Source organism: Procambarus clarkii, chromosome 21, assembly GCF_040958095.1.
Source record: "Procambarus clarkii isolate CNS0578487 chromosome 21, FALCON_Pclarkii_2.0, whole genome shotgun sequence".
Taxonomy (NCBI): domain Eukaryota; kingdom Metazoa; phylum Arthropoda; class Malacostraca; order Decapoda; family Cambaridae; genus Procambarus; species Procambarus clarkii.
In genome coordinates this window covers 20,974,878-20,997,449 of record NC_091170.1, presented here as the reverse complement: position 1 = coordinate 20,997,449, position 22,572 = coordinate 20,974,878, and the positions used below count along the sequence as shown (strand labels likewise).

At 42.5% G+C, this 22,572-nt stretch overlaps 1 protein-coding gene across 3 annotated transcripts in view; it reads left to right on the top strand.

Moving 5' to 3' along the window:
• The window catches only part of LOC123760820 (uncharacterized), a 948,105-nt gene that overhangs the window by 742,740 nt on the left and 182,793 nt on the right, over positions 1-22,572 (top strand). For all 3 annotated transcript variants that reach the window (XM_069328212.1, XM_069328211.1, XM_069328210.1), the window contains one exon: positions 16,819-16,899. In XM_069328212.1, coding sequence (XP_069184313.1) covers positions 16,819-16,899 — 81 coding nt within the window. The remainder of the gene's footprint in view (positions 1-16,818; positions 16,900-22,572) is intronic.

Genomic DNA, 22,572 nt, shown 5'->3' with positions numbered 1-22,572 from the left:
ACAGCTGGCGATCAACAGACCACCTGGGACGCACGCTGAGTCAGTGCCTGTTTTTTGCCAGACTTCCCCGCCCTATAGCGGGCAATATATGCCACTTATGATTTTTTTATTATCTTTCCCGTGATCAGTGAACACAAATTAACAGGTTAGGAAGAAAAAATATATTTTTTTTTTCAAAATTACATGCGCCTGTGGAGAACAAAGGATATTATACCCCTAGCATGTTAAGGGTTAACCACCGTGCTGTGTCGAGTTTATTGTGAAATTCCCCCGTGTGCATGAAATAAAGTGTTCCTAAAAATTTTTTTTTTTTTTTTTGTAAATTTTTTTTTTGTAAAATGATAAATTCTCTTCCCCGAACATGTCTATGTAAAAATAGATACCAAATTACACCTACTTTGGCTGTAGGGACGTGGACAAGGTGCACTGTGACATCATCAGGGCCTGGTCGCCCGTGCATGAATCGCCCTGACACAGTCGCGCGGGTCCTTCAAGCACCGGGTGTTGCCACAAATATATTTTCAATTATATGTTCTTTGAATTTCCAATGCGGTTTTATTTGTTGTTTTTATCGTATATGATGTATATCTGTGTCCTTTTTAATATGTATACAGTAGAATGTACATAATGTTCCATGGAACTGTGATACATGTGTCAGTAATGTGTCCACAATAAATGTTTGTTGTCGCAATATTACTTGTTAAAAATTCACTAAAATTTCAATTTGTACAGTTTCACACTATTTACACAGTAACACACTGTATTACACACTCAGTACTTCGGAAGTGAGTAATATTCAATGAAGTAGTCCATGGTGCACAGCCCGACTTTGCTCTCGTTGCACCAGGTACAGATAGATTTTCGCTTCCTGTTTTTTTCATTCTGTGTGCTTGCAAATAATGCACTCACATACACCCTTGGCTTTAGTACTTGTAGGTTTTATGTAGCCAAGCTGGTAAAGCATAAGGTAGTATTGAAAAGATTATAGGAAAAGATCAATTTGTAAGATAGTCTTGAAAAGATCGCTTTGTATGGTCCCACACAGGAAGAGATTCAGCTTGCCTCAAAGAGTGTCCATCAGTCAGAAAGAGATTCAGCTAGCCTCAAAGAATGTCTGACAGTCAGGAAGAGATTCAGGAATTCTTGAAAATATCAATGGAAAACACCACAATATAAGCCGCTAACAGCGTTCATCTATGCTACTTGTACCAGATGCATCATCACTGAATGCAGAAAACGATTCATCTATGTATCATCTAAATAAATTGGAGATAGCATAGGATTGCAAGGGTGACGCTCAGAGCTACAACTGAATACTCTTGCTATATCGTCCTCATAGGGGCTGTATCACTTGCATCCGACCTTTGTGTTAGGTCCTTATTGCGCCTAGCTTCACTAATATTATGACCCTTTTGTTCTTCAAACAATAAGGTTTGAATTTCACCTACAGAGCTTTATCTACCAACACTGCGTCGGAGAGGTGTTTGGGAGCCAGTGGCGTGTGTGCCACCAATGGTTGCTCACTTGGTACTAACCCAGCCAGCAGCCCTAGGGCATTTTGGGATTTTTTCCAAGATGGCTACCTCTCACTGATGGTCCTAAGAGTCTATTTGGTACACAACCAACCTCGTATACATCTAGAATGATTACAGAAAAAAAAAAAAAAATTTCTCGGTTGGCGCAGTTTCCCGCCGACCAAGAATACTCGGTTGGCGCAGTTAAATGGTTAATCTCAATTACAGTACTATTAAGTTTTAGGCTAAGTGTCTTTCCCCCCCCCCCTCCCACATTTTGCCTGAAATGCTATGTGTATTAGTGGCTTTAGGTATTGTATGTACTAGCTCTATCTATAAATCCAACATTATGTTTGTAACTCATCATTTATGTATGTACTTTTACCTGAATAAAAATTTGAATTTTGTATATAAAATATTGCACGGTTTCGGAAAAGTTACTCCCATTGTATATGTATGTATATATGTATTGCGCGGTTTAAGGGCTAACAGGTGTGTTAAATTGTGGCCCATCAGCAGCTGACTGAGCATGGAATGCGAGCTTTGCAGGGATGTTGCCAGCTAGCAACTTACTGTAACCCCGCGATTATCCGGGATTCGAACATCCGGAAAACGCCCTTATACGGCCAAAATCGTGAACGGATAAAGTTATCTCAATATCCGGCCAAAATGGCCATGGGAGCCGGATAAAAGCCGGTTTGGCCGGTTAAAAATCTGAGCCGGTGGGCTGTACCTGCATTAATCTCATACAGCTGTGGCTCAAGGCCATGGTGTTGGAGGGGGTGGGGTTGGTGGGTGGTGTCGGGAAACGTTGGGAGGGACCACCTGGGGGATTACGGTCAGGGAGGGAGTTGGTCAGGAAGGGAGGGAGGTTGGTCAGGAAGGGAGTTGGTCAGGAAGGGAGATGGTCAGGAAGGGAGTTGGTCAAGAAGGGAGATGGTCAGGAAGGGAGGAAGGGAGTTGGTCAGGAAGGGAGATGGTCAGGGAGGGAGTTGGTCAGGAAGGGAGGGAGGGAGTTGGTCAGGAAGGGAGGAAGGGAGTTGGTCAGAAAGGGAGGGAGGGAGTTGGTCAGGAAGGGAGGGAGGGAGTTGGTCAGGAAGGGAGGGAGGGAGTTGGTCAGGAAGGGAGGGAGGGAGTTGGTCAGGAAGGGAGGAAGGGAGTTGGTCAGGAAGGGAGGGAGGGAGTTGGTCAGGAAGGGAGGAAGGGAGTTGGTCAGGAAGGGAGATGGTCAGGGAGGGAGTTGGTCAGGAAGGGAGGGAGGGAGTTGGTCAGGAAGGGAGGAAGGGAGTTGGTCAGAAAGGGAGGGAGGGAGTTGGTCAGGAAGGGAGGGAGGGAGTTGGTCAGGAAGGGAGGGAGGGAGTTGGTCAGGAAGGGAGGGAGGGAGTTGGTCAGGAAGGGAGGAAGGAAGTTGGTCAGGAAGGGAGGGAGGGAGTTGGTCAGGAAGAGAGTTGGTCAGGAAGGGAGTTGGTCAGGAAGGGAGTTGGTCAGAGAGGGAGGGAGGGAGTTGGCAAGGGAGGGAGGGAGTTGGTCAGGGAGGGAGGGAGGGAGTTGGTCAGGAAGGGAGGAAGGGAGTTGGTCAGGGAGGGAGGGAGTTGGTCAGGAAGGGAGGGAGGGAGTTGGTCAGGAAGGGAGGAAGGGAGTTGGTTAGAAAGGGAGGGAGGGAGTTGGTCAGGAAGGGAGGGAGGGAGTTGGTCAGGAAGGGAGGGAGGGAGTTGGTCAGGAAGGGAGTTGGTCAGGAAGGGAGGGAGGGAGTTGGTCAGGAAGGGAGGAAGGGAGTTGGTCAGGAAGGGAGGAAGGGAGTTGGTCAGGAAGGGAGGGAGGGAGTTGGTCAGGACGGGAGGAAGGGAGTTGGTCAGGAAGGGAGGAAGGGAGTTGGTCAGAAAGGGAGGGAGGGAGTTGGTCAGGAAGGGAGGGAGGGAGTTGGTCAGGGAGGGAGGGAGTTGGTCAGGAAGGGAGGGAGGGAGTTGGTCAGGAAGGGAGGGAGGGAGTTGGTCAGGAAGGGAGGGCGGGAGTTGGTCAGGAAGGGAGGGAGGGAGTTGGTCAGGAAGGGAGGGAAGGAGTTGGTCAGGAAGGGAGGAAAGGAGTTGGTCACGGAAGGAGGAAAAACTATTGTGGTGTGTATGGGACTCGCTTAAGCCTAACGAAGGAAGGTGGCGTTGGCGGTGTTGCAAGAATTATATTGTTTTCTTATTGCTGTGGAGAGCTAGTTACGAATATTAATTAAATAACACTATAATAGATGAACAGTACAGTACAGTATTTGGTATGCTATTTATTCATTTAAATATTTACAATAAAATAAAATTGGATTTAACAGAACTTAAGGCGCATCGTACAGCGTGTCAACACCCACGTGTCTGTCGACATATGTAGAGGGGAGATGGGAAGGCTGGCGTGAGGTGGGGGAGTGGGGGGGGGGTTGACCAGGCAGATCACACGTGTCGTCTGTCTCTGTTCCAGTCTCGCCACTTACCCACCTGTTCAACCACTTCCCTGCCCACCCACCTGTTTACCCACCTGCCTGCATGCCCACTTACCCACCTTGTTCACCCACTTCCCTGCCCACCCACCTGCCTGCACACCCACTTACCCATCTGTTCACCTACTTCCCTGGCCACCCACCTGTTCACCCACTTCCCTGCCCACCCACCTGTTTACCCACTTCCCTGCCCACCCACCTGTTTACCCACCTGCCTGCATGCCCACTTACCCACCTTGTTCACCCACTTCCCTGCCCACCCACCTGCCTGCACACCCACTTACCCACCTGTTCACCTACTTCCCTGCCCACCCACCTGTTCACCCACTTCCCTGCCCACCCACCTGTTTACCCACTTCCCTGCCCACCCACCTGTTTACCCACCTGCCTGCATGCCCACTTACCCACCTGTCAATCCATCCACCCACCTACCTGCACACCCACCTGCCTGCTTAACCCACCTGTTCACCCACTTCCCTGCCCACCCACCTGTTTACCCACATGCCTGCACGCCCACTTACCCACCTGTCAATGCACCCACCCACCTGCTTGCTTACACACTCACCCACCTGCCTGCTCGAACCTGTTCACCCACCAAGCCCATCTACCTGCCATCCACTCATCCAAAACCCACCTGCCTGAACCCACCTATCCCTGCCTGCCCACCCACCCACTTGCCTGCCCACCCACCCACCTGCCTGCCCACCCACTTTCCCTGCCCACCTACCAGCTAGGCAGCTAACCACCCATGCACCAGCCCCACACACTAATTAGTGTGTCAATTCAAATCATGCGTGTGGTATAAAAATTGTCGGAAATGGTCCCTTTTGGACTCAGAGGTGAAAAAGTACTATTATCCGGAACATGTGATAATCCAGCTGGGGGTCCTTCCCATATAGTCCGGATAGTCGAGTGGAGACAGTATGTGCATGTGCCCTGGGTAGTGTTTTGTATTTAGCTTCAAATGAACCATTTTGTTGGTAATTTTATGATAAATTTTGGCAGTTCACTTTCACCAACCATGCAGATGAGTGCTCTGTCTCTTGCAAACCTGATTATTATGTCGTGGTTTAGTTGCTAGAATCATGTGCTTGGGAACATCCACCACACAGGTTCGAACCCTCATCACTGCTATGGATTTTCTCATTGATGCAGTCACATTAGTGTGATTATTATGTGTCTTGCTCCCTGATTTTGGCTCTGGTCTCTGGTAGGCTAACAGTATGCCTGGTATGACTAATGTAGCTAAGTATTAGGAGGTTATCTCAGCAACATTGCTTCAGGGAGCCACCAGGGCTCACCGAGAAGGGAGCATTTCATTTCATTCAATGTCGTTTTCTGTGTGGAGCCCCAGAGGCACCCTGAAGCAATCCAGACTGATATGTGCAATATTAGTTTGGGGACATCATTTACAGGAGTTCTTGCCTATCGGGGACCATGAGCCAGAATCTGATTCCCTCAGAGGCGCAGGGAGCAATGGTCATATGAGCACTCTACTTTTAGAGTATATCATATCTGCCATCGACCGGGGTAAACCCCCCCTTTTACATCACATCTGCCATCAACTGGGGTGAACCCCCAGAAAATTAGGCGTAACAATACAAACCTCCAAGTGGTGAAAATTGCAACCTACATCTGAACAGAGCCAAAGAACTCCTCCTCAAAATAAAACAATTAACACTTTTGTGCACTTGACGCAGTGAAAAAAAACTTGCCCCTTGTGCGTGCGGCGTTTCGGGCGATCGAGCGGCAACACTTAAATGTGTATACTCTTTTCACTGTCCTGACGTTAATTTTCGATGTACGTATTTCATTTTTGTATCAATGTGTTCACAATAGAATGTTCTAGAAGAACATAAGTATAAAATGTCACCAAAACATGAGTTAGATCAGCACAAAATAAAAAACTACGTCGATCACTAGCTGTGAGCACCAGACAGCAATGAAATGTTTCTACTATCTTCAGGGTTGTCAACTCCACACTTGTCCTACAGTGTTAATTTTGGTATCATTGAAATTGCAATAAAATTTCCTACGCGGACATATGCATATAAATGTAGAATCAATGTCGCAGCCCACCCACAAGTGTGTGTGGAGTGGCCGAAGTGTTACCCGTGGCGGCATATCGGCGAAACCCGCATTGAAAAGTGTATATTCATTTCACTGTCCTAACATTAATTTTCGATGTATGTACAGTATTTCATTTTTGTACCAATGTGTTCGCAATAGAATGTTCTAGAAGAACATAAGTATAAAACGTCACATAAGGATGCGTTTGCCCGGCAACAAATAAAAAACTACGTCGATTATACTCGTCGTGTCAATAATACAATTGTTTTACCACGATGATGCAATGCCATGCCGTTCTCCCAAATAAGCTCTTTAGCTATTAGAGATAAGGAAAAATTCGAAATATTTTTTCACATACGCAAAATCAAAATCCAAAACCTTGACCAGTATTGGACCGTTAATTACAAATGAAGGTACGTACACAGAGGACAACAAAGAGATTAGTGAAATTCTAAGAAGCCAGTATGAGGCTATGTTTAGCACACCAATAAACAACATGAAAGTTCATGACCCAGACAGCTTCTTTATGAATGACATTCAAGCTGCAGATAATATAACGAATATTACCACAAACTCGGAAGACTTTGAAAGAGAAATTGACAATATGCTTATGCACTCAGCTCCTGGGCCTGACTCATGGAATTCAATATTCATAAAGAAATGTAAAATACCAGTAGTGAGAGCTCTCAGCATAATATGGAGAAAGAGCCTGGATACAGGGGAGATACCAGCAGCACTTAAATCTGCAGATATAGCTCCGTTGCACAAGGGGGGGAGTAAAGCCTTGGCAAAAAATTATAGGCCAGTTGCACTAACATCACACATAATAAAAGTGTTTGAAAGAGTGATTAGGAATCAAATTTCTAGTTTTATGGAAAACAATGAATTGCACAATCCAGGACAACATGGATTTAGAGCGGGAAGATCCTGTCTGTCACAGTTACTCAACCACTATGACAAAATCACAGAAGCCATAGAAGAGAAGCAAAATGCAGATGTTGTATACACAGACTTTGCAAAGGCATTCGACAAATGTGACCATGGCATGATAGCTCAAAAAATGAGGTCAATGGGAATAACTGGAAAAGTAAGATGCTGGATACTCAATTTCCTGTCGAACAGAACACAAAGAGTAACAGTCAATCAGATAAAATCGAGTCCAAGCGATATTAAAAGCTCTGTACTTCAAGGTACAGTCCTTGCACTGCTACTGTTCCTTATTCTCATATCTGATATAGACAAAAATACACGTCACAGCTTCGTGTCGTCCTTTGCAGATGACACAAAAATCAGCATGAAAATTACCTCTGCTGAAGACATTGAAAAACTACAAGCAGATGTCAACAAAGTTTTCGATTGGGCAGCAGAAAATAACATGATGTTTAACAGTGATAAATTTCAGGTACTCAGGTACGGCAAAAATGAGGATCTGAAACATAATACAGGGCACAAAACACAATCGAATCTTCCCATAGTAGAAAAACAGCATGTCAAGGATTTGGAAATAATGATGTCCGACGATCTAATGTTTAGGGAGCATAACCGAGCAAATATCGCGTCAGCCAGAAAAATGATCAGATGGATTACGAGAACCTTCAAATCCAGGGATCCCATCACAATGGTTGTACTCTTCAAGTCACTTGTGTTGTCCCATCTCGATTACTGCTCAGTAATCACTTCCCCCTTCAGAGCAGGAGAGATTGCTGAAATAGAGGGAATACAGAGAATATGTACAGCATGCATAGACGAGATAAAACACCAAAATTATTGGGATCGTCTCAAAACTCTCCAAATGTACTCTCTAGAAAGGAGACAAGAGAGATATCAAATAATATACACCTGGAAAATACTGGAGGGCCAGGTCCCAAATCTACAGTAAAATAACAACGTACTGGAGTGAACAATATGGAAGAACATGCAAGATTGAACCAGTGAAGAGCAGAGGTGCCATAGGCACAATCAGAGAGCACTGTATAAACATCAGAAGTCCGCGGTTGTTCAACGTCCTCCCAGCGACTATAAGAAATATTGTCGGAACATCCATGGACATCTTCAAGAGAAAACTGGACTGTTTTCTAAGAGAAGTTCCGGATCAGCTGGGCTGTGGTGGGTATGTGGCCCTGTGGGCTGCTCCAAGCAACAGCCTGGTGGACCAAACTCTCACAAGTCGAGCCTGGCCTCGAGCCGGGCTTGGGGAGTAGAAGAACTCCCAGAACCCCATCAAGCAGGTATCAAGCAGAGAAAACGTAAATTTCATGGCTAACATTTGTAAACTATCCCCAAGTAGATCAGATAGAAATTGGAATTTTACAAATATTTTTTCTCGAGTCTCCAGACGGAGTCACTTATGCGGACACGAGAGAAAACTTGGTAATGATGTCTGGCGCCACCGCTGCGTGAAAGTATTAAACAAGCAAATCGTTATCCAACTAGTGTGCCCCCACCTTTCCCTGACAGGGGAAACCTGCTAAGGCGAGCTGGCAGCTCAACCTTTCATTTCTATACTGATGTGCACTGGGGACACACATTACCTCTGGCCTTGCATTACTGTCTGGATTTTGACCCCGTGTGGTTGTGCCAGCTGTGTGGGGTGGTTGTTGTGGCCCGGTGTTTTTCTGTACACAGGGCTGCATGTGTCTAGAGCTCGCTTCCTTAGACACCCTGTAAGTGCTACACATTGAACAGTGCAAGAAAGATATGCAACTCACTTATGCACAAGTGGCCAAGGAGAAGGAAAAAATAGAAGAAGCAGTAAAGGAAGTCAAACACTGCAGCAACCAAGATAAAACAAACATTAGGCTGGAAGTGAGAAAAGAATTGGCATCTAACCCGAAGTTGGTGCAAAACACAGTTGATCGGAGTAAGTCCCTGATCATTTTTGGCTGCAAAGAAAAGGCGATACCATCTAGGTCAGAAAGAGCTGTAGAAGAAGCTAAAGTAATAGATAAAATTGTTGGCCTCGTAGAAGGTCTTACAACCATAGAGAATGTGTGCGACTACAGGAGAATAGGCAGGTATGTAAAAGGGAAAGATCGACCTTTGAGGATCACCCTAAACGGTGCCAAACAGATGGAAGAAGTATTAAGGAATGCTAGAAAATTGCAAAGTGATGAGGATGGGAAAGGGTGGCCGTTAAGACGAGATCTTTCAAAAGAAGATAGAGAGAAGCTGAAACTGAACCTCGCCGAGGCAAAACATTTAAATGAGAGCAGGAATGAAGAAGAAATAAATTCTTTTTTCTACAAAGTGATAGGGGTAGGCAAACCAGTAAAGTGGTACATAAAGGCAAACCAACAAAATCAATAGAGAGAGGGGGAGTGAAGAATAAGGAGAGGGGGAACAAGTTCCTGAAGATTGCATACACCAACATAGATGGAGTGAGATCGAAGATACTGGAGTTAAGTGATGTAATACAGCTGCAGACACCAGACATTGTTGCACTCACGGAGACAAAACTTGAAGATGTAATTTTAAATGAGGTCATATTCCCAAGGGGCTACTCAATTTGGAGACGGGACAGAAAAATTAGGAAAGGCGGTGGCGTTGCCGTGCTGGTAAAAGAACACCTAAAGGTGAACGAAATAATGACTGCCAATCCACAAGAAGTTGACATAATAGCACTAGAGATCTGCCATGAGGATGATAAACTAATGATAATAAATGCATATAGTCCACCGCCAAGCAGCACATGGTCAAAGGAGGAGCTAGATAGTAAACGTGAAGGTCTTATAACAATAATGAGAGAGATTATAGCGAGAGCGGGTAACGATAGATCACGACTGTTGATAGTCGGTGACTTCAACTTGAAATCCATAGACTGGGAAGCATATGAAGCTAAAACAGAAGATTTTTGGACCTGTAAATTTGTAGACCTCATCCTGGAAACATTCTTGTATCAACATGTTAAACAAGCTACGAGGATGAGGGAAGGGGACGTTCCCTCCATGCTAGATTTGATATTTACCAGGAAGGAGGAAGAGATATTTGACATTCAGTACCTTCCTCTCTTGGGTAAAAGTGACCATGTCTTTTTGGGAATAAAGTATGCAATGCGTTATAAGCTGGAAGAAAATAAGGAGGTTGAAGCAGTTGAAAAACCAGACTTCAGGAGAGGACATTATGGTGAACTTAGAAATTTTTGTTAGTGAGTATAATTGGACAGACTTGATGCTAGGCAAGGAAGTGAATGAGATGTATGTCAAGTTTTGTGAAATATATGATAAAGGCACAAAAAAATTTATACCAAAACAGAGATGCAGAACTAGGAAACAGGATTGGTTCAATAGAAATTGCGAGAGGGCTAGAGACCAAAAGACACAAAAATGGAATCAATGCAGGAAGAGGCCGAACCCCCAAACATACCAGCGATACAAAGATGCGAGAAACAACTACACGGCAGTGAGGAGAGAGGCAGAAAGACATTTTGAAAAAGGGATTGCAGACAAATGTAAAACAGAACCAGGTCTATTCTATAAATTCATAAACAACAAATTGCAGGTAAAGGATAATATTCAGAGGTTGAAAATGGGAAATAGATTCACGGAAGATGAAAAGGAAATGTGTGAAACACTAAACGAAAAGTTCCAAAGTGTGTTTGTACAAAATGAAATCTTTAGGGAACCAGACACAATAAGAATTCCAGAGAACAACATAGAGCACATAGAGGTGTCTAGAGACGAAGTGGAAAAAATGCTCAAGGAGCTAAATAAGAACAAAGCAGTTGGTCCAGATGGAGTTTCACCATGGGTTCTGAGAGAATGTGCACCTGAGCTCAGCATTCCACTTCAACTGATTTTTCAGGCATCCCTGTGTACAGGAGCTGTAGCTGATGTGTGGAAAAAGGCTAACATAGTTCCAATCTACAAAAGTGGCAGCAGGGAAGACCCCCTTAATTATAGACCTGTATCATTGACAAGTGTAATAGTCAAAATATTGGAAAAACTAATCAAAACTAAATGGGTAGAACACCTGGAGAGAAATGATATAATATCAGACAGACAGTATGGTTTTTGATCTGGAAGATCCTGTGTATCGAATTTACTCAGTTTCTATGATCGAGCCACAGAAATATTACAGGAAAGAGATGGTTGGGTTGACTGCATCTATCTGGACCTTAAAAAGGCTTTTGACAGAGTTCCACATAAGAGGTTGTTCTGGAAACTAGAAAATATTGGAGGTGTGACAGGTAAGCTTCTATCATGGATGAAAAATTTTCTGACTGATAGAAAAATGAGGGTAGTAATCAGAGGCAATGTATCTGAATGGAGAAATGTCACAAGTGGAGTACCACAGGGTTCAGTTCTTGCACCAGTGATGTTTATTGTCTACATAAATGATCTACCAGTTGGTATACAGAATTATATGAACATGTTTGCTGATGATGCTAAGATAATAGGAAGGATAAGAAATTTAGATGACTGTCATGCCCTTCAAGAAGATCTGGACAAAATAAGTATATGGAGCACCACTTGGCAAATGGAATTTAATGTTAATAAATGTCATGTTATGGAATGTGGAATAGGAGAACATAGACCCCACACAACCTATATATTATGTGAGAAATCTTTAAAGAATTCTGATAAAGAAAAGGATCTAGGGGTGGTTTTAGATAGAAAAATGTCACCTGAGGACCACATTAAGAACATTGTGCGAGGAGCCTATGCTACACTTTCTAACCTTAGAATTGCTTTTATGGATTGCATGGATGGAGAAATACTAAAGAAATTGTTTATGACTTTTGTTAGGCCAAAGCTAGAATATGCAGCTGTTGTGTGGTGCCCATATCTTAAGAAGCACATCAACAAACTGGAAAAGGTGCAAAGACATGCTACTAAGTGGCTCCCAGAACTGAAGGGCAAGAGCTACGAGGAGAGGTTAGAAGCATTAAACATGCCAAAACTAGAAGACAGAAGAAAAAGAGGTGATATGATCACTACGTACAAAATAGTAACAGGAATTGATAAAATCGACAGGGAAGATTTCCTGAGACCTGGCACTTCAAGAACAAGAGGTCATAGATTTAAACTAGCTAAACACAGATGCCGAAGAAATATAAGAAAATTCATCCTTCGCAAATAGAGTGGTAGACGGTTGGAACAAGTTAAGTGAGAAGTTGGTGGAGGCCAAGACCGTCAGTAGTTTCAAAGCGTTATATGACAAAGAGTGCTGGGAAGACGGGACACCACGAGCGTAGCTCTCATCCTGTAACTATAGTTAGGTAATTACACTTAGGTAATTACATGTGTGTTCAGGATTGTCTTCCCTGGGGTATTCGGTACTCACTCCTGTTAGGGTCTCTGTCGCTTGAAGTTGACCCCACCCTTGGGGTTGAAAGGGGGTCGTGGGGCTTTCTGTCTTGCCATAAGTATGCAGTGATTGTTGCTGGGTCGGGCGCACTGTGGTCAGCACAGTCTGCACACACGTGGCGGCCACGATTCTCTCTGGAGTCCAGTTTGCTTATTTGTAAAATTTTGAGGGTTTTGCTTTAATTCTTGTTTGGCTGGAGGAGGGTTGTCTAGCTTCCCATTAGATCAGCCTAGATTGGGTTTGGTGGTCCTGTTCTGGTGCCCTCGAGGTTTCACGACTGGTTCTAGGGGTCAGTTTGCCTGGAAGACAGAGTTCAACCGTCTTCGCTAACCCTGTGCCTGGATTCCCTGAAGGATTACTCCTCCTTGCGGACCCTAGAAAACACCTTGGGGCTTGAGGTGACCATGAGCATGTCTTCCAAGTCCTCTCTCACCTTGAGCGAGGTCGTAGGCTGCTTGTTGCCCATGTCTCAGGGTGATGATCATCCATCCTGCTTCCATCGTGCTGCCTGTTTGGTCAGTGCCACCTGCAACCCGAAGTACAGCGGGATTTGTTTTCTGCTTGTGCTCCTGTTTACCCATTGGGTAAACAAGGGTAAACAGGATGGGCGTTGGACTCCGTTCTTCCATCGAGCTCACAGCACTGTGCGAGAGTTTACGACTGTGTGACAGGTGCTGCAGAGGATTTGGATCACTCGGGGTTCTGTGATCTGGCTCTATTCGGACTGCACCCCTGTGGTTCATTGTCTCAACTGGGGAGGATGGGGGGGGGGGACTCTGCGGTCCATGGCTCTTTGGGGCTGGTCGCTTCGACTGGCTCTTCTGGTGACTTCTCGGAGTTTGGGTCTCCAAGCTGTTCACATTCAGGGGATGTCCAACATTCTGGCAGACGGCTAGTAGTGCTTCATTCCCCCCTTTCCACGGAGTGGACGGTCAATGACACCTCTTCCCTTTCGCTTTGCCGGATGTTTGGGCGCCAGGAGGTAAGCCTCTTCATGTTGATGTGGTCCCCGTGTCTACCATTATACATGGCGCTGGTCCCTGACATCAAGGCCATCATGGTGGATGCTTTGAGGCAGGATTGATCAAGATGGGGGTTCCTGTACCTTCCTCTCCCGGTCCACCTGTTACTCTAGGTGTTGGCTCGGCTTGAATCCTGTTGGGGCAAGTGCTTCTCCTAGCCCATGATGGCCGTAGTTTTAGGCTCAGTGCTCAGTGTCCGAACCCGAGAGTTTTTCCGTGGCTCTGCCTCTTTTAGCAGGTTGGGCCGGTGAGATATCTTGCTGGTTTGCCCTACTCCTCCGTTCTTTGCATCTAGTCTTTTTGACATGGGTGTATCGCCATTTATGTGGTGATTGGATGGCTTCCTTGATGACGTCCCACCTGTGGTCTTCCTCTCAGTGACAGTATGAAATCTCCTGGTGGTCTTTCTGCCATTTCCTTTCTCTTTGTAGGGTCTCATCAGTGTCTGTTTCAGTTGTTTTGTCCTTTCTTTCTTGGCTTTTTCATGACCGGCTTCTCACGCCAAATACTGTCGCTTCTTATCATGTGGCATTGGTGAAGCTGCACCAGCTTATGTTTGGGGTGGTTATCACTTCTGCTCCATTCTATGAGCTCACTCGTGCATTTCTTCATCTCCGGGCTTCCTCGTACACCACCTGAGCCTTCTTGGTCTTTAGACTCAGCGCTCTTGTTTCTCTCCTCTCCTCAGTTTGTTGTGGCCCCTTCGGTCCATGATTGTTTTATGAAAGCTTTTTTTTTTTTGGCTTAAGCCTCTGGGGGTCGGTTTGGAGAGCTTCATGCTCTTCTTCAGCACAAAGGTTTCTGCTCCTTTGGTCCTAGGGGTCGTTTTGTTCATTTGCAGCCCTCTCCTTTTCAGGCAAAGAATGAGAAGGCAGGCTTTTGGAGGGGTTCATGGGTTGCAGGCAATGAGTCACAATAACAATGTAATCAATCAGAGCTTTAATATAACAATGTGCTTTAATATACTTACTTAGCTCTCTCATCTCATTTTTCTCTTGCAATGTATCTTTATCATTTATCAATTCTGATAGAAATTACCTACTTAAAATTATCTGCTAGATTAAGGACCTGCCCGAAACGCTGCGCGTACTAGTGGCTTTACAAGAATGTAAATACTGTACTATCCAATGTATTCTCACAAACCCAATGTACCTTCTTGTATATATAAATAAATAAATAAATAACGTGGCTGAAGAATGTTGACCAGACCACACACTAGAAGGTGAAGGGACGACAGCGTTTCGGTCCGTCCTGGACCATATCTTGAGGTTATCTTGAGATGATTTCGGGGCTTTAGTGTCCCCGCGGCCCAGTCCTCGACCAGGCCTCCACCCCCAGGAAGCAGCCCGTGACAGCTGACTAACTCCCAGGTACCTATTTACTGCTAGGTAACAGGGGCATTCAGGGTGAAAGAAACTTTGCCCATTTGTTTCTGCCTCGTGCGGGAATCGAACTTGCGCCACAGAATTACGAGTCCTGCGCGCTATCCACCAGGCTACGAGGCCCCTGACCGATTGTACAATCGATTTGAGTATGGTCCAGGACAGACCGGAACGTCATCGTGCCTTCACCTTCTAGTGTGTGGTCTGGTCAACAGGGTTCATGGGTTATTGATGCTTGGTTAGTTAGGCTGGGGGGGTGCATCATGCTTTGTGTCCGGTTGCGGCCTTATGTCGCTACCTGCGGACCACTGGTTCACTGTCCATAGATTTTTTTTTTTGAGATATATACAAGAGTTGTTACATTCTTGTACAGCCACTAGTACGCGTAGCGTTTCGGGCAGGGCCCTGGAATACGATCCCCGCCGCGAAGAATCGTTGTTACAACCAAGTACACATTTTTTCTGTTGAGTTAAACAGAGGCTACAGTTAAGGATTTGCGCCCAGTAAATCCTCCCCGGCCAGGATACGAACCCATGACAAAGTGCTCATGGAACGCCAGGCGAGTGTCTTACCACTACACCATGGAGACTGTAAAGATGCGCCCTGGGTTGTTCTGGTTTCCCCCTGGTTTGCTGTTCCAAGGCTCTTGTTTCTCAGATTGTATGCAGAGTTCTCAAATCTAGCCAGCCTATGGTCTACCCTCGTGCCCATGATGTGAGGAAATATGCTGCTGTATTTGGGAATACAAAATAGTCTTGGGTTGACATTCAAGCACAGGGGTTTTGGATATCGAACAGGGGGGCCTGGCTGCCGTTATCTTGTCATTGTTCTGAGTCCTCTGCGGTCTTGTGTTGCTTTGGGACTTCTGATGCGGCCTGTTGTTGTTTCTTCGTCTAGAGATATACTGTGCTGCCTCCTCCCACATAAGTCCCTGTTTTTACTTTTCTTTGGGTAGATAGCTTCAGGAAGCCAAAGAGGCTCCTCACAGAAAACCAGCATTGAATGTAATGAAACGCCATTTTTGTGGGTGAGCCCCGGAAGCTCCCTGACACCCCTCCCTCCCTTCCTCCAGTTGGCGGTTTTCATCATTCTACGAACTGGAGGATTGAGCTGCCTGCTCACCTGAGCAAGCTCCCCCTCCCGCACCTGACACGGGGGCACTAACAAGTGGGCGTGCTAGTTGGATGATGATTTGCTTGTTTAATTATTTTATTTTGAGGGGAGTTCTTTGGCTCTGTTTGGATGTAGGTTGCAATTTTCACCAGATGAACATTTGTATTGTTATGCTTACCTTTCTGGGGTATACGGTTGATGGCAGACATGACATACTCTAAATGTAGAGTGCTCATATGGCCACTGCTCCCTTCACCTCTCTGAGGAGGTCAGGTTCTGGCTTTGGGTCCATGGTAGGCAAGAACTCCCATAAATGATATCCCCCAAATTAATATAGCACATATCAGTCTGGATTGCTTCAGGGAGCCTCTGGGGCTTGATGAGAAAATGGTGTTTCATTGCATTCGACGCTGTTTTTTTATGTTTTGCATTATTGTTGTTAATCTTGATATATAAATCATATTTCATGTGTAGCCAAACCAGAGAGCCAGTAGAAATGTGTCTGAGATTGATGGAGATATGAAACTTACTGAAACATGATTATTTGAACTTCTTTAACATCATAGCTTTGAGGTATTATAATACAGTGGAACCTCGAGTGATGAGTGACTCCAGTTACAAGCATTTCGAGTAATGAGCAAGCCACTCGCAGAAAATATGTCTTAACTGACGAGCTTTCGCTCGATAAATGAGCATTCTCGCTGGTTCTCGGACACCTTCGATAACAGTGTTGTTGTTTCGCAAGACAAGTTTTCCACATGATGAGCTCAGTGCCGGAATGAATTAAATTCGTTAATCGAGGTGCCACTGTATATTTTATTTTGGTAATATTTTACTATAATGTTATTGGTTGTGACAGCAGGTAATGTGGAACATATAAATATGTAAAACCAATTGTAGATACTGGCATTATAGTGTTTCTCTATCATCAGGATCACGTGCCATTAGAGCTGCCGATGCTTGTCATTCTATGTACTTCAATGATTCCACTGCTTCTCATACTACACTAACAAGTAAGTCGAAATAGAGATCACAAATTTAAAATTGGTGTGGAATGGCTGCTAATAGTAGGTGTATTTATTTTCTAGGCATTTTTTCTGCCAGTTTTCTGTGGCATGCAGGCAGTCTGTCAGCAGAGTTCCCACATTGATTTTCTGTAATTTCTTTGTTTAATAGTTACTTGAAGGAAGATGGATTTGAATTTACCTGAATTTATTTATTTATATACAAGAAGGTACATTGGAGGTTAACAGAGAACATAGAAATTAAGTTGAATTTATGTTCTTGTAAAATCACTAGCACGCATAGCGTTTCGAGCAAGTCCTTAAACTAACGAATAATTTTTAGATAATTAACAGTAAAATTGACAAAAGATGTTTACAGATAATTTACAGCTTTATTTTACAGGTATAGATAATTTTAAGTACAGTAATTACAGTAAAATTGACAAAAAATGTTTACAGGTACATTGCAATAAATTTTGACACAAAAGCAAATTAGAATAATACACAATAATGAACAAGGATTACTAGGTACATTAGGATAACATTTTAATGAATAATGCAGTAGTATATGCACTCAATACAACAACCATGATATCAGATAATATATCTAAGATTACAGTGGTAAAGTAATATGGCTAAGGTACAAATATTGGGGAATTGGGTAACACTAGATACAGTGTGAAGATAAAGCAATAAGTAGAACATTTATGAAGATGAAATTAGGTACTTTTTTGGTTTTATTTTTGAATAAGGCAAAAGTTGGACAGCTTTTCACTTCATTTGGAAGTGAGTTCCATAGACTAGGTCCCTTTATTTGCATAGAGTGTTTACACAGATTAATTAAGTTTGACTCTGAGGATATCAAAGAGATATTTATGTCTTGTGTGGTGAGTATGTGTTCTATTACCTCTGTCCAGGAAGAGTTTCAGAACAGGGGTTGCACTTATGGAAATGGTTTTATAAATGTAATTGACACAAGAGAATGTATGGAGTGAATTTTTATTATTCAACTATGTTTATTACTCAACTTTTTCTTTGATTTCATTTATTACCTAGGTTGCCTAGCCTCTCCATGCTCCCTTACTCCATTGTACCCCTGGCTTTGCCTGTATCTCAAATTGCAAATTGTTACTTACAGTGTACCTGAGAGTACTTGTAAGCAATCTACCTCATTTTTTCTTTTTTTGCTCAATTTGTTTTTGTATTATTTAGTCTTGTTTATATCTTTGTTTTGTATTTCTATATCTTTTGTTTTGTATAGTCCATGTTTATATGTTTTTTCTTTAATCTCATTTATTACCTAGGTTGCCTAGCCTCGCCATACTCCCTTACTCCATTGTACCCCTGTAAGCCCCTTGTAAGCTACCTCATTTTTTTCTTTTGTTGTTCATTTTGTGTTTGTTTTGTACATTATTGTTTACATATTTTTCCCCCTTTTATAGCTTAATTCTACCTTGTAATTTGCCTTTCTTGCATTGTTTTCCTGCAATCAGCTTTTTTATGCAGACAAGTATAGACCCAGAACTAAACCTCTTATCCACTATCTATGACAATCATCACTTTAATGATCTAAATTGCAGATATTTTGCAGCACATGATGTAAACAATGTATTAACTCATAATCACAATATCTCTGTAATCAACTTGAACGTTAGATCCCTAGGTAAACACTTCGATGATGTTAGTGCCTTGATTGAAACTATTGACAACAAATTCTCTTTTATTATACTTACTGAAACATGGTTGAAAGAGGATACTACTCAACTCTTTAACATGCCTAACTACTCGGCAATTCACAACTGTCGTCAGCTTCAGAGAAGTGGGGGCACTGCTCTTTACTACCACCAAGAACTAACATGCTTAAAAGAAATTAGAACTAGAGACTGCTATGGGGAGTATATCTTCGCCAGCTTCAGAGTCAAGGGTGCCGAGTCTGTCCTGTCTGTGGGTGCAGTGTATAGAATTCCTAACACTGATGTGTCAGAATTCAACTCAAACCTTAGAAATCTAATACTTGATAACAGACTGAACAAAAACCATCTAATTATCGCAGGGGACTTTAATATTGACCTCTGCGAGCCTGAACACCCTACTGCTGTTAGCTTCCTCAACTGTATGTTCCTAGAGTACAACTTAATCAAACTAGAAATGGTCTACAAATCAAGGGGCCCAGAATGTGGAATGACCTTCCCAACCAAGTTAAAGACTGTACCTCTCTCAACCAGTTTAAGATAAAAACGAAGCTATACCTAATAAATTCCCTGTAACCTACCTTACCCCTCTATTGTCAACCAATGTCTGTTTTTTTTAAAGAGCGCTGTTTGTCGACAGAATTGTATTTGTGCTGCTTTTTCAGCTATGTTTTCATTTCTTGTTTTCATTTTACTCTTTATGCTCAATTAGTATTAAGCTTTAGTCATTTAAGTTTTTCATGCCCGAAACGCTTTGCGTAATAGTGGCTTTAGGCATTATATGTACTAGCTCTATCTATAAGTCCACCAGTCATTGTAAAAATTTCTTTTATGTATGTACCTTACCTAAATAAACATTTAATTTATTTATTTATTTATTTATTTATTTATTTATTTATTGTTCTGATAGCAGATTTTTTGTTGGGTGATCATGGGCTTGAAGTAGTTAGCAGAGGTTGAACCCTTAGCACAGATACCATAAGTAAGATGGGGTAGATAAGTGCATAACAGAGTGAGAGGAGAGCAGAGTAGGGTACATAATTCTGATCTTTGAGAGCATACCAACTGTTTTAGAAACCTTTTTGGTTATGTGTTGTATGTGAGTGATGAAGTTGAGTCTCTTGTCTAAGTATAGGCCAAGGAACTTTCCATCATTTTTATTGCTAATGTTTACATTATCTGAAGCTGAATTGCATTTATTGATTTGCTTCTAAATAAGATGTAGTAGGTCTTTTCTATGTTTAGTGTGAGTTTGTTGAGTGACATCCACAAGTGGACTTTTTTTTAAGTCATTGTTTATAACATTATTAATTATGAGTGGATTGGGGTCAGAGTAGATGAGAGTAGTATCACCAGCAAACAATATAGGTTTAAGCATGTTAGGGACATTAGGCAGATCATTGATGTATATAAGAAACAGGAGGGTTCCTAGGATGCTGCCCTGTAGCACCCTTACAGTTAGTGGTAGAGTAGGAGAGGTTATATCATTGATGGCTACATATTGGTGTCTGTCACTAAGATTGGATTGGATATAGTTCAAAGCAAGGCCACAGATTCCATAATGGCGGAGTTTAAGTAAAAGGTAGTTATGGTTAACAGTATCAAAAGCCTTTCTCAGGTCAATGAAGAGTTCAATTGGAAACTCACTTTTGTCTAAGGCTGAGTAGATTAAGTCAAGAAGACTAACAATTGCATCATTGGTACTCTTTTGAGAGCGGAAGCCAAACTGGCAGGGACTTAGTATATTGAATTTTACAAGATAGGAGTAGAGCTGTTTGTAAATAATTTTTTCAAATATTTTTGATAGTATAGGTAGATTTGATATGGGTCTGTAATTATTTATGTCTGCCATGTTACCTTCTTTATGAACTGGCATTACTCTTGCTTTTTTAAGGATATCAGGGAAGGTATGATACTCTAGAGATTTATTGAACAGCAAAGCTATGGGTGGTGCAAGAGCATGGGAGGCACTATTGTATACCATCAATGGTATTTCACTAATATTCCCAGCTTTGGTTTTTAGTGAGTGATTGATGGACATAACATCTGTAGGGCTAATCAGTGAGAGGAGAAGAGAGTTTGGATAGCTGCCTGAAAGATAAGTGGTAACATGTGTTTGGGTCTGTGGGATTTTTCAGGCAAGGTTAGCACTAATCGATGAAAAGAAGCTATTAAGTTCAGTGGCTGTTTCAAGATCTGTTGTAGGTGTATAAGCATTCTTGGTGATTTTTATCTGGTTATGTGAATGTTTTTAGCTCCTAGGATGTTAGAAATAGCTCTGCATGTGCTTCTCATGTTTCTTTTTGCTTCTTTGAATCTATTCTCGTAATAGGAACACTATGCTCTTTTTATTATACTGGTAAGCACTGACGAGTAACCTCTTAACTACTTCCTTTGCAACTAGGCCAATCCTAATTTTTTTTCATATTCATGTTTCTTGTCAATTGATTTAAGTATGCCGTTAGTGAGCCAGGGATTGTTTAACCTTTTGCCAATTACTTGCTTGGTGAGGAAAGGACAATAAGTATTGTAAAGGCTTAGAATTTTGGAGAGGAAGAGGCTAGGTAACGAATTTATATCCTGTGTATTATTAAATTCAGATTCCTAGTTTATATTGTGGAGGGCATTTGTGAGATTGCTTATTGCTTGCTTCACTGTGTAACCTAAAGGTAATTTTCTTGTTAGCTGGTGGTGATATGGCCATAGTCGCTACAAGGAAGGTAGGATAGTGGTCAGTTGTTCTGTCAGTGATTATACCTGATGTAAGGGAAGCTGTTATGTTGTTCCATAAGTGATCCAGGGTAGTAGCGGATGTTTGAGTGAATCGGGTGGGCCTGGTGATTGCGGGGATGAGTATACAAAAATTCATGCTGTTAAGGAAATAGTCGACTTGAGGGCTATTATGTTGCCCTAGATCAATATTGAAGTCACCTTCCAAAACTATGTGATTTTTGTTGAGGTTGTTGTTTATGATAATGTAATGGGGGCTATCCCTTAACCTCATTTACTGGTTAATTGCTGGTTGTTATTGAGTAAATATACAGAAACCAGAGTTCTACTGTGTAACCTTCAGTTCAACTCCTCAAGATCTAGGAACATTCGACCGTTTAGATATCACGGCTTGAGAATACTGTACCCTTCTATGCTACACTGCAAACTCTGAATTACACTGCCACCACCTGCTAAGCACTGAGTAATTCCCCCCAATTGACAATGAAGCAGGATACCGTCAGTTAGGTATAAAACCCCGAAAATGAATCCCAAGTTATCCGAAAAGGAGGGATAAGGTTTACGTTAAGTGTGGAATTAAATCAAAGTATAAAGGGATTATCAGAGGTATTAAATAACTGCTTGTAGGCTTTGCGAGGGAGCCTAGTCTCACACATGGGCTCTAGGCTAACAGCAATGTAAAATAAACGTTGGGGGAAATTCTACTAAACACCATATATTTTATAAAAGATTTATTAAATCAAAGATTAGCACGGAAAATAATGAAAAATTTCATATGTCCTGTCTGAACACTTCCTAAACTGAATATCTTCCTAACTGAGGCAATGACTACACAAATAATGTGGCTTAACTAACTGCAAATAACTCAGACATAAGATAATTACAAAATTCAAATTCAAAATTCAAATGTTTATTCAGGTAAAGTACATACATAAAAGGTGTGATACAAATATTGATGAATTTATAAATAGAGCTAGTACATACAATACCTAAAGCCACTATTACGCAAAGCGTTTCGGATAGGAAAAACACTAAAAACTAAAACTTAATACTAATTGAGATTAACCACCGTGGTGCGACGAGTATATTGTGAAATTCCCCCTGTGCACATGAAATAAAGTGTTCCCAAAAATTCTTTTTTCTTCGTAAAATGATAAATTCCCTTCTAAAAATGATAAATGTCTATGTAAAAATAAATACCAAATTCCATTTACTTTGGCTATGGGGACGTGGACAAGGTGCACTGTGACATCATCAGGGC